This window comes from Bombus vancouverensis, chromosome 13 (genome assembly GCF_051014615.1).
Source record: "Bombus vancouverensis nearcticus chromosome 13, iyBomVanc1_principal, whole genome shotgun sequence".
Lineage (NCBI taxonomy): Eukaryota > Metazoa > Arthropoda > Insecta > Hymenoptera > Apidae > Bombus > Bombus vancouverensis.
The window spans coordinates 13,164,486-13,177,689 of NC_134923.1; the positions used below are offsets into that span (position 1 = coordinate 13,164,486).

General features: G+C 43.5%; 1 protein-coding gene across 1 annotated transcript in view; it reads left to right on the forward strand.

The window, feature by feature from the left end:
• Positions 1-4,108: 4,108 nt before the first annotated feature.
• Positions 4,109-13,204, forward strand: part of LOC117161729 (octopamine receptor beta-1R) — a 58,049-nt gene continuing 48,953 nt past the window's right edge. Inside the window, exons 1-2 of the mRNA XM_076623777.1 lie at positions 4,109-5,169; positions 7,947-9,210. Coding sequence (XP_076479892.1) covers positions 8,456-9,210 — 755 coding nt within the window. The 5' untranslated portion in view covers positions 4,109-5,169; positions 7,947-8,455. The remainder of the gene's footprint in view (positions 5,170-7,946; positions 9,211-13,204) is intronic.

A 13,204-nucleotide genomic window follows, 5' to 3' on the forward strand; every position in this document is an offset into this window, starting at 1 on the left:
GTACATATATGGTAAATCATGTTTTCAAGTCGATCCTTGGACGCGACAAAAACGTCTGCATCTTTAAAGTTGCAATTATCCGTTAAAAATTGACAGTACGGTTAATGACATTTCTTTTCTCTCTCTCATTATTTCTTTTTCTTTTCTTTCCTTTTCCTTTTTTTTTCCTTTTCTTTCGTTTTCTTTTTTTTTTTTTTTTTTGCAAAAAACACGCGATTTCATATTAAAACTGTTTCGTCACGAAAACCGTTCACTGTGACTTTATTACAGTACTACCGTCTGTAAGCACGTTCGCTGACCAAAACGATCTTTCGATGTTGTACATTTTGTTACTCGTGCTTAACCGTTCTAGCGAAAAATTATTCGATTAACTGCGTGTAATCACCGCGAAGAAAGACAATCTCATGATACATGCTCGTTGTAATCTAATCGATGTAAGTACTTACGTAAGACGATGAAAGACTTACGCAAAGCCAAATATCAAATGCAGCGAATCGTTGTCCTGTCGTTGTTGTTGTAAAACGTTCGCCGGCTGTTTCGATATTTTACTTTCCTTTCTTATTTTTCCATCGTTCTACCTCTTTTTATCGTACAGCCATTAGCGAAGCCACGACTGTGTGTCGTTTGGTTCGTTTCATTAGTATTTTATAAGAAACGACTAATGGGACGATCGGAAGCTGTATCGTCGGCAACTTATTAACGGCGAAAACCACGTTAATATTGCGAATCGCGTTTCACGTACTTTCAAAGGCCAAGTTTACGAATCGTTTAAACTTTCGAAAGTCTTCCTAAATTGTGTACAGGACTTTAAAATCGATTTCTCTTCGGAATTACGCATCGATTCGATTCAGGAGAATAGCCTCTGTTGGAAATGAACTTAGCATTTGATATCGCTGCAAAGATGTATCTGTGTACACACGCGCACACACATAGTATTACAGTTTAAAAGATGGAAATCCTTCAACCGAACCTGTAAGCGGTTAGACACTTTTTTAAGAATCGGACTCTACCTTACATCGACTCTATCTTCGGTTCGATGCTTGCGCCGCTTTGTCATACTCGTAATTGGCAATAGTATATTGTATCGATATCGTGACGTTGTAACAGAGCGAGCTTCGCAAGTGTCATGGCCCTTAATTATCCTTATCGAGCGGTTAATTACCAAATTACGACAAATGACAAGCGCCTCGTCGCTGTAATAGGAAAAAGGAAGAAAAATGTGGTCGCTCGACGAGATTTTCAATTTGAATTTCTATGGAACAAGCTCGTCGCGGATTCCTTTCTGTCATATTTCCGTACAAGTATGCATGTAAATAGAGTTTATATAATGGTAATATGCGCGAATACAGGAGCACTTAATAAACTGGATTATGATAAAGCTTAAAGAAGAGGAATCTGTCATTCTAACGATCCATCGATTTAACGTCTTCGTTTCATACTTTGTTTTTACTTTCCGACGAAAATATTTTTTATTTTCTCTCTCTCTCTCTCTCTCTCTCTCTCTCTCTCATCTATCTATCCATCTATCTATCTATCTATATATATGTTTATATATTAATTCAAGTTTGATTAAAATAAAACTTGGCAAAAGTGTCGTCAACGACCTAGTTTGCCTACGTAGCATCAAATTCCACTACTTATTGCTAGTAACGGATATTCGATATGCGCCAATATATGGAACAACCGGAACGACGATTCTTTCGTTCAGCGCGAAACATCGCTTCGGTTTAATTAAAGCCGCAACGTTACGTAAGCTTTGAGAATCAGTGGATCTTTGCATGCTCGTCGATCGTTGGTCCACTCCTCGAACGCTGTTTCCTAGCGATCCTCAGACCTTCGTAATTACTGTCGTTTTAACGATGGCCCATCCTTCACACCGGCGCGGCGACCTAATTCCCGAGTGCTTTTCCCACTCGATCCTCCAACCCGTCGCGTCGTTTCACGTTCTCTCTTCTTTTTCGCTAATAGAACGATTTACTTTGTTTTTCGATCGGCCAGCGCACGATGATTCTTTTTAAAAGCTCTCGATCAACCGGTGCTCGAGATTGTTCAATTAGCGCGATAATCAAGTCCTTGCCCTCGGCCCACTTTTTACTTTTTCAAACACTTTTTAAAACATGGCCCGTTGTTCGTCGATATTTATTAAATAGTGGCACACAGAGTTATTTTGGAAAATAAACGAGGTCGCGTCGATACGTCCTCCCTACAATTATACAGATTCACCAATTACAGAGATATGCAAATTCTTTATAAACTACGATTAATAATAATAATAATTTGTTGGATTTCGATCTGGATCTCGCGGCCAACCAACCCCATACTTCACGATCGTTACAGTTACGTTTCTTCGATACGCTACCCTTTTACCATTATACGCTATTTATTGTTATACGTTAATAGCCTACGTCGGAAGTTACGTTTGTTCCTCGTAAATGCTGGTCGATTATTCGGTGATCGTTTAGAAGATGTTAATCGACGAATTGGGTGGATGCGTTGGAGCGAAGGCTGGTAGATTCTATGCGCTTTAAGATAAGAGGGGAACGAAATGAAAAGGAAATGAAAGAGGAAATAAGAAAGCCACTCGGTGTTTGAAAACTTGTCGCACGTATCTGGCAAAGTTTCGTCGAAATATTTCAAAGCGAAACAACGTTGCCGACTTTTCACGGTCGTTGTTCGTTTTGTTCCACCGATATGCCTATATTTGGAAGGAAATCGATGTCCAAGTTGCGACAAATTCACCAGATTCGCTCGAAACTCTGCGAGTAATTCGAATTGATAAATGACTCGTGATACGACTGTACGCCCGCATACATCCATTTTGCATCGAGCTTTTGTCGGAGTTTAACGAGCCTCCATTCGATCTAGCCTGGCAGGAGAAATTGCGACGGGAGTCGATGAATTAGGAATTACGAACCGTGTAATAATTTTCCAACTCGCCGTCCATTTCCTCTCTCCTGCGTATTCCTGCTTACTCGTTGTTACCGCGGTATCGCCATATCTTTCATATCTCGTCCGTTGGCTGCGTTTCAGTTTTTTCGCCGTGTTACGATCGTACCGTAACGATTGCCGCGTGTCTCCTATTGTATCGTAGAATGTCTAATCAAGTTATAAAGTGTCGGATTCCGTAACGATAGACGTTGTCGTAGAAACGCTTCGTAGATCGCTTCTTACCGATTAAATTGCACAGCACGCGTTCGAAAGCAATAACGAGCGATCGGGCGAGAAAACATCGGCCATAAAAGGCTGACCGTAATAAGCCGGAAGAGCGAGCAGCGAGCAGCGAGCAGCGAGTTTCGGCGTCGTCCTTTGCGAAAGCGAATAGCGCGTCATTTCCATTCCTACGGTAGATATCTAGTTTCCTTCGGCTTCTCGCAAATCGATCGAAGCATCGAAGCGAGTATCGAAGCGAATTCACGACGAAAGAAACAATCTTTCTTTCGATAAATAGATTTTTCCGAATCACGGTTGTCCTCTATCCCCTTAGCGATTGGAAACGTTCGCGAAGATTTCGACGCAACGTATTTCGTTAGCGGAGAACGATACTTTTTCTGGCAAATAAAATACCGCCGCATACATCAGAAAAATTGTTCGCGAAGAGTCGTCGAGACTGTTAAACCCTCGGATATAACGAAAGCTCTTTTACGATCGGCGCATGTCCAGATGGAGTTGTAAATCATTTCGATGATCGTTAAGAGCCACTAGCGTAACTTTTCCCAACTCGCTGGTTGCTAAAATCGCCGCTTTCCCAAGCGATCGTACAAAAAGTCAAGCAGATCCGCGCGATAATCAGATCAGGCTCGCAGAACTGGAACTCGACTAATTTCCAACTTGGTTGTTCCCCTTCTTCTACGAAATTCCCGGGGAATTATCGGACGTGGCTGTTGGAAGCAGAGGGAAGCGCGCAGGGTAGAATGGCAAAGTCGGTCGGTTCGCGTCCCAGAAGCCGTCCCGTAGCGATCGTGCCAGCCGAAAACCCGGCGCGAGCGTGTCGCGTTCCGTGTGGCTAGGGGGTGGCGTCCGCGCAGGGGATGCCAAGGTGCGGACGCCCCCGGTGCTGCCGCCAGCTTAGCGGAGACTGGCGGAAAGCGGGAAACCTGTTCGTCCACAGTTCATCACGGCCTCGCAAGCCGTTCGAACGGACACACGGCCTCGTCGCGTTCCGCCATCGCCGATCCATCTCGTCGTGTAAACAAAATCCACGGCCTCGCGTATCGCCAACTATTCTCTCGTCGTCGAACCGCCATCTCCTCCAACCTCGTGTTTGTCGAATCGATCGCGTCCAACGAGCACCGCGTCCGATCGTTAGCGTCACGTGTCCTGCCAATCTTCTCCTTCCTCGAATCAAACGGATCGAAAGGACTAAACGGTTGTCTTTTATTATCGATCGGCAGGTTCGACCGACCGATCTAATTTTCGACAGCGACAGCGACAGCGACAGCGACAGCGACAGCGACAGCGACAGAGAATTCTTATCGATGAAAAATTCTCGTTCGACGGTAGACCGGTCGATCTTTGGTCGGACCCGCGGCGGATAATTACCATGACTCGTTGAAACGAGCTGTGACAAGGGTGCCGAGCGGATTCGAAACACGTGGCCTGAGTTTAGCCGCGGTTGTTGCGCGATTCGCTAAATCCCGAGCGCACAAGCGCCGCTACGTTGTGTCAGCGAGTTGTATCGTAAATTGTTTTCGTCCGACGTGAGTCGGACAAATAAAGAGTATGTAAACGGAGATGTTTTAAAAACAGGCGTTTAAAGTTTATTACAGGAAAGAAGGAGAAACAGAAGAGAAAAAAGGGGTGAATGTGGGAGAAAGAACGCTTTTTAAAAAATATCGTACGAACAAAAGCATCGTGGTTCGTTCTAGCAATCGACAAACGTCAGACCAAATCGATTGGAATCTAGATTAAGATCGATCGTGTTAGAAAGTGCGATAGAACAAAGTGTTTCGTAGAGAACTGCCGCCGTGTTGATCGAAAGTGAGACAGAAACGAGTTCGACGAGTGTTTGCGCGATATTTTGCCAACGATATGGGCGATCGAAGAATCCGTTAACGAAACGTTGACCGGAAATAGAAGGACGTTGCAAGAGCGAGTCGAAACGAGAGCTTGCCGTCGGATACGATGACGTGCGATACACGTCGGGAATCACAGCACCTGTGGAACCTCGAGGTAAACCGTTTACCTTTCTACATACCTATCCGTTATCCGATTTACCTTGAATATCGCATTCCCTCGAGCATCCGTCGAATCGAATAGTTTCATTGCTCACGGGGATACTGGTGGAAGTCCGCAATTACTCTTTCTATCCTATCTCTATCCGATACCAAAGTATCGTTCGCTCATTTTTAACCGCACTATCTTCCTTTTAAAATTATACTCATAAATCGACGATTCGATCGTTTCATTCTTTACAATCGCTATAGTTTCGTATGCAGGTCAACGATGCGAGTACATCGCGAATGTTTACGCGTTTAAAGAAAATTTCAATTTGCGAAAATCTACACTATACACACGCACACACATATCTCCGGTACTCGTTTCTCCATTTTCGGTACAAACTCCTGGCGGTTCCATTCCTCTTCGTAAAAAGGTGTACGTAGCGAAAGTAATCGAGCAGAGGCGAGACGAGACGGAAAATTGCAGCCAATCAAGATTGTCGGAAAAGCACGATTCGAAATTTCTATATTCTTGGCGATGCGAACAAGGCGAACAAAGGGAAGAAAGGGTAAGAGGTTTCGTAAAAGCGTTACGAGACCAACGGACGAACGTTTCCACGTCTTAGTCTCAGTCTGCTCGATTTACCAACGTTTCACGCCAGTAGTACAAGCGCAGCATACGCCCGGCATTGTAGGGCTTCCTCGCTACTGCATACTTGCAGTAACGAAGCGAAATTTGATAAAACCGAGCCGATCCGAGACTACATTTTTCCAAGACGACTACATTTTGTCGATGTACCAGATGTTCGAAAGATGATTACCAGTCATCACTTGGACGTAGCTGTCGTTTTATCATCGTCGCATGAATTACCTCGATGAATAACCTCGTTATTATCGTCGTATGATTTTATCGATCGTACGATTTCAGTGATTAGCGGTAAACTTTCGTTAAATACAGGGTTATCCGAAAGAATGTATTACGCGTTTAAAAGGTGAATCCAATACTCGATACTTGCACGATGGAATATAGTATCGCGTCAGAGCATAAACCGTCGTGCTTGTTAAAAAGTACGTTGAAAAACGCGTAGAAATTTTACAGCGATAAAGTTAGGAAAATATAAAAGTATCTTTGGCAATTTTTCTCAAACAAACAATACGAATAAATCGATTTATCGGTTACCACACGCTTAACGTGTATGCATATGTAGAGATGTGCATGTAATCGTGCATAATCGTGCATAATCGTGCATAATCGTGCATAATCGTGCATAAATCGTGATCCTACGTAGAAGGGGGTCGCAGCTTCGCACCCTTGGCCAAGTGCAGAGGACCAGAGTAGATCTAGTTCCAGGTTGTTTACACTGTGCCGTTACTAACGCGCTACTTACACTGTTGCGCTTAACGAGTTAGACCGCGAGTTGGTCGATCAAGTTAATCTACGGTAGCTGTACCGTTAACTGTAACGACGATTTAATAATTCTTTGCCTGTAATTGCTCTCGCTAATAGCATCGAACGCCGAAACGCAATTTACGAATAAATTTCCCGCTGTGATTATATCGCCAGATTAGTGGCACGCCGTTGCGAACGCTGGTTCTCAGGTTGTGCTTCGTTTTCGGAAACTCGATGTCGATCGCCGGTCAAAAGTGACGTTGAAATCGTGCGGCAGATTCGCGTGATTTTGAAATATCCGACGGGATAGATTTAATGTAGTTTTATTTGAAATAAGGTATCGAGAGGGAAAGTGAAAAACGAACGAGTTTAATCGACCGAGCGAACGATCGATCAATTACCGATGAGAAGCTGGAACCTGACGTTGAGGAAAATATAGTTGGCGATAATTAAATCGTAATGGGATTTAATTCGGATGGAAGGAAAAGGGACGACGGTATTTTATGACGCGAATCAACCGTGTGGCTAAATTAAAGTAGTAAATTAGCTTTTCAATTACTTCGATCCAAGGAAACAAACAGCCACGGAAGAATAAAACGACTGACAAGATTGGACAGTGTCTACATATGTATAGCTACCGTTAATAGCCGTAGACAATAATTAGACTAAATAATTAGATTACCGGTCTGTAATAAATGAACAATTTTTATATTGTAATTTCGGAGGAACCGTTCAACGAACCGCGACCAACGATATTTGCTTTACGCTGCATATATCGGTCATCTTTCGATCAGCGTTCGTCATTTATATTTCGCCAAGGTATTGTTCCAGCCAATTCCCTCGTCGTAATCCCGTTTCGTTCGAAATTTAATTTTCTCTACGACGAGAAAGCACGTACGAATTTTGTAAAACCAGCGGATACGCACGTTTTACCGGTTCGATAATTTTTCGTTATTTTTCACATTGTGCAATCGCGAATAAGAGGAATCGACGCGAAATACGATCGTTTCTTTGAAAGTAGCCGAATGAAATTTACCGATTATCTTCCATCTATCTATTACGTACGCAAACTATAACTATCCTCGATTCTATCTATAAAAACGGAAATATCGATAATTGCAATTACGTATGATGATATTTATTCATCTTGGATGAAAGGGTCAAGTTAATATTATTACGAACCGTGCAAAAATCTTACTCTTGGGCGCACAAATACGGGATACGTAGGATATAAATCCAAGACTTTGCACATTTTGTCCACGTTATAAGCTGAATAATACGCGTAGAAAAAGTAGTTTGCACTTCTAATGCACCATTTCGAATGCGTCCGATTCGTATCAACGACGAAACAAAGTTTCTGCAAGATTTCGCACAGCTTCGATTCTCTTTTCCAATTTCAGACTCCGAAGATGTGGAAGAATCGCACGGAGCCGTGCCTCGTCTCGTCCTCGTTCGAGCAGCCTGAGTCACAGAATGGAAATGCAACCGTGCAACGTGCCGCCTGCAACTCGTCCAACGAATCGCCTCGAGAGTCTCTCGGTTCAGTCCCGAGCACGTATAAGACGATCGTTGCTCGAACCAACGGCGTTCACCGATGAATCCGACTCTGTCCTTACGACTCGCGTTATCCCAGGAAAATGGCTGGCTGGGAACGGTGAAACGTGCAACGCAACTCGCATCCATATCTAACCTTTCGATATCATCCGTTAGCCAGCTAAAGCAAAGTGGATTTCCCTGCTCCTTCGATGGCCCGGCGGAATCTGCGACGGAACCTGCGGCGTAACCTCGTCGACCAGGTCGTCGAAGTAGCGGACGAGGACGTCGAGCAGCGGCGCGGATCACGGTAACGGGACGGGAAGGGAAAAAGTGCTGGAAAACGCAGCGAAAGGGAGGAGCTGCGGCGAGAAAGATGGAACTAAACGAGACGATGGAAGAGGATTCGAACAACAACACCGATCTATCGAGTCTGTCGAACGTGCTGGTCGATACTGGTCCATCGAATCGTTCCACGAATCCCTACGAACAGCAAAATGGCCACGAATTGGAACACGCGATTCTTCTAACGGTAAAAGCCATGGTAATGGGTTTCATCATTCTGTGCGCTCTGTTCGGCAATCTATTGGTGATCGTGTCGGTAATGAGGCACAGGAAGCTTCGCGTAATTACCAATTACTTCGTGGTCTCGTTGGCGTTGGCCGACATGTTGGTGGCCATTTTCGCCATGACGTTCAACGCGTCGGTCGAACTGTCCGGAAGATGGCTGTTCGGCTATTTCATGTGCGACGTGTGGAACTCGCTGGACGTGTTCTTCAGCACCGTTTCGATTCTTCATCTGTGCTGCATCAGCGTGGATCGATATTACGCGATCGTGCAACCGTTGGACTATCCATTGATCATGACGAATCTTCGACTGAGCACCATGCTGAGCGTGGTTTGGTGCTCGCCGACGGTGATCAGCTTCCTGCCCATCTTCGCCGGCTGGTACACCACCGAAAAGCATCTCGAGTTCAGAAGGAATTTCCCCGACGTGTGCGTGTTCCAAGTGAACAAACTCTATGCCGTGATTAGCTCCAGTGTCAGTTTCTGGCTGCCTGGAATCATCATGATCGCCATGTATTACAAGATTTACCGGGAGGCTGATCGTCAAGAGCGGATGCTCTATCGGTAAGTGTTTTCTTTCTCGTTCGTTTAACGCTCTAGGGCAAACAGCCACGCAAAATTATAGTTTACAGCGGCGCTACGAGTAACATTACGATGGTATCGTTAGAGCAAGATAATCGTTTAATTCTCTCTTTTTATTCTTTAATCGCGCTACGTTTGCAAAGGTAAACCCAGACGGTGCGTCTTTATCCGTTTACGAGTATCTTAAACATGTTATATCGTTCGCCGTTCAACCATTTCTTTGCACTTTGCCAGCCAGCGGTGTGTAATAATTGGCCAGGCGATCATCGCCGCTCTCAACTACGTACGCCGTATAGACGGCGAAGATTTCGATCGTATAAAAGATATTCGATGAGAATTGTAAATCCTAATTTTCGAGGAATTTCGGCTAAATCGAATCATTCGATGGAACAACTGGATCGTGATCTTTCCTTCCTCTCGTCTTTCGTCTTATCTCGTTATACGCTTCGCCGTTATTTACAACTTTACTTCGCCGTTTGATATCTTCGAATCTGAAATTTGTTCGGCCTCTACCTACCAACTACGTTATGAATTCTTCGAATTGAACGAAATCTTTAGTTTTCAAAGTAAACTTTAACGCTTTGTAACGCGTGTTCGATTTTCATAAAATTCGTGAAATTCGTAATTGGATGAAACTTTTCATCGCAGCTATTCGTACGTACGAGACGAGATTAAACTCGACTCTTTGGTATCGAGTGACGCGAAACACCGTCCACTTCTCCACTCGTCCTTCTCTCCACCTTCTAATCGATATTCCAACGTGCTCTCGATCTCTTTCGAATCTCGCGTATTTTCAGTTCTGTTCAGTCGCCACTACATTAAATCCATTTCTAGATTGAAACGGCTCATCCTGCGTGCAAACCGGCTTCGACCGTGCACAATATGTCAATTTCGAAGATAGTTGCATCAACAAAGTCCACTAACAAAGCACTTGTTCTACCGCTGAAACGCGTATTTCATCTGTTCTTTCGTCGTTTCATCGTATTCTCATAGCAACTAATTCGAATCGTCTCTTAGCACGGTACGTCAAATTTACGAAATGAGAAATATTTTTTTGCATTCTACGAACAATTGCTTGGGCGTCCGCTTACTTCCGCCTTACTTACTCCTTACAGATATCGGTAGCAGCTGCAGCGATCAAATTTTCCGATTTGATTTTTCTCGGTAATGGGCGAAGCACCGTTCGGCCGAGACGATCGTTTCCTGACGCTCGACGACACTTTCCTCTTTTTCTCGTCGATCGGCAGTCGTCGGAAATTGGATACGTCGACGCGAATGTACCAGTTATCTCTAGCTGAGAACATTTATGCATCTTGCAAGAGTTGCTTGATTCGTCGACGCGCGGAATTAACGTCGCGTTGCTTCTCCGATATGTGTACGTGCTGCTATGTACACCGAGACACGAAAGTCTACGCAGCTAGTGGTGGTTAACGAACGCGTTCGAACGGTCTTTGTTATATCGGCAAAATTTCAATTGCAATCTCTCTCTCTCTCTCTCTCTCTCTCTTTTTTGAAGAAAATATATTTTATAGTCATTTATGTACTAGTACTACTTATGTATAGTCATTTATATATATCGAGTACATACGGAAAAAGGAATTCGTAAAGGTGGTTGGTCGTCGTTCGTCGGGCCTCGAATACGAGATGAAACTTGAATTAAACAAGAAATAGGAGTATGACGTTTGCTCGGAGAAATAAAATTAAGCGATCCACGTATAAGAGACAGAGCGAACCGCGGTTTCGATTAAAAATTATTTCCAATCACGATCGTTATTCCTCTGTCTACTCGCGACGCAGTATTTTACGTCTGTGTCCTTTTGCCAAACGATTTCACCGTCGAGATACGGAACAAGTAAAGAATGAAAATCTCGTAATTAAGGATCGCGAGGACCGAGCGATTACCGGGACGACACGTCGCTGCTTCGCGACGTCCATTTGCTCCGTCCAAGTAGAGTAACTTACGAGAAAGGAAGAGAAAAAAGAAAAAGAAAAAGAAACAAAGAGTATCTCTTAAATTTTGTTGCTCAAAGGAACGCAGATGTTGCCGGAACCGCGTTTCCTTTATCGCAGACAAATGGCGGGCAAAAGTTAATTCAACGAATTCGACGTGCTTCTAAAAGCTTACACCACACGATCGATATAGCTTACGGTGGTTTACGAAGTAAATTAACGCTGTAAATGCTGACATTCCGAAAAATTTGACAGTCCATTTATCAACTCTGTTTGACGAGAATTTCACGAATAAAATACAGATTCTAAAAGAAATAATTTATCATTATGATAAAAATGCGATACGATAGAAAGCACCGTAAATCCTTCGTTTCTCACGGCGAACAATTATCGTATAATCGGGAATACCTTTACGCTTTCACGTTTCTATCAAGCGTTCTTTCAGAGATTTACGTCCCGCCGTTCTTCAGCGTAATCGTTCTAGCAACGAAACCACCACTACCATCGCGTCGAAGATGAGACGGAGCGGTCGGAGCTTGGAAATGGGAAGGTTAGCACGTCATCCACGAGGAGGGACGAGGGTCGGACGGTGTTTATGAATCGATCCTGCAATTCTAGCAGCCGAAGGCAGATGCCTTTTGGTCTGCTTCTTATATTCTACTCTATATGGCAATGTCAAACACGTTCTTCGAACTCGTCAACTTTTCTTCGACGAAACGAGAAAATCGACCATACCTGTGTTTGTTTAATTATCCATCGGATGAAAACCGACCATTGACAGCGTTCTTCGTCGAGGTCCTACTGATCTTCGACTAATTTTTAAACTCAACTTTCTCGAAAGTCAGACTCGAAGCGAAAACATTGTGTTCTACGTTTTCGACGCAATAATAATAACTTCCTGTCATCTGTCCGTGTATCCTTGATTTTCGTCTTATCTCGAATCACGAAATCTTCCCCGCTTCGTTCGTACCACGAATTTATTTGTTAACAATTGAATATGCGTATATCGATCGAGGGATAAAAAGACCAAGTTAAGCTAAGTTATATCGGCTTTAGAATAAAGTTTTTGTTTTTCGAGTGCAACGCAGAGTGCGAATTTTTTCTACATTTCCAAGCTTGTTCACAGCCAGAATGGGTTAATGTAACTGCATTACGCTTTTTGTTCTACGACCGTGGTAATCGATCAACGTTCTCGAAAACAACTGTTTTTTTCGGATAGTGTACAAAAATTGAGGTAAAACCGCTGTGTCGTGTGCTACCATCCGCTGTATCTGTGCAATCTATCGTTTCTGTTATGAAATGTCCACAAATTTCAAGGGCAAAGGACCGAAAGGTTTCATTTATGTCGCGATTTAGATAGTTGCCTTTTTATATCCTGTTACGTTGATATCTTTCAAAGTCAAAGTTTCGTTCCATCGAACCACAACTCGACGACTAACGATTCAACGGAGAAACATTTGAAACATTTTCAAAGTTTATAACGCGTTTTACGATATCCGATCGAATATCCATTGATTTCGAATTGCAGGAAGAGCTCTCATCTTATAATTATTCTACTTTTCGTCAATCGGCGTTCCGATAATCGAGCTTCCACTTTCAGCTTCCTGTTACAAATCGATCCGCCGAATTATACGTCTCAGAATAGAATTAAAATAGTAAAACCTCGCTAGAAGCTTCTAGAAATCAATTTCCCGTGAATACGTAAAAATTTCGCGATCTAAATACAAATGGAAGGTCAGGTAAATGCTTAAATGCATGCGCATAGATAATAATCGAACGACTATTGAACGTATTCTTCGCAGGTTTTCGATTTTCGAGACGCTCTCGAAAATTCAGCGTCTCAGCGGTTCTCGAGCTTCGATACCGGGGGGAGTCGTCGAGCCAAAGTACTGTTTTACGTCGTGGCTACGAAATTGCCGTCGATGAAATTTTTAAAGGGTCACGCGTCATCGATTCATAGGCATTCACGGCCATTCATGGGCATGCCAGGACGAAAGTGGTGCGTCGTAATAACTCGATTCGATCT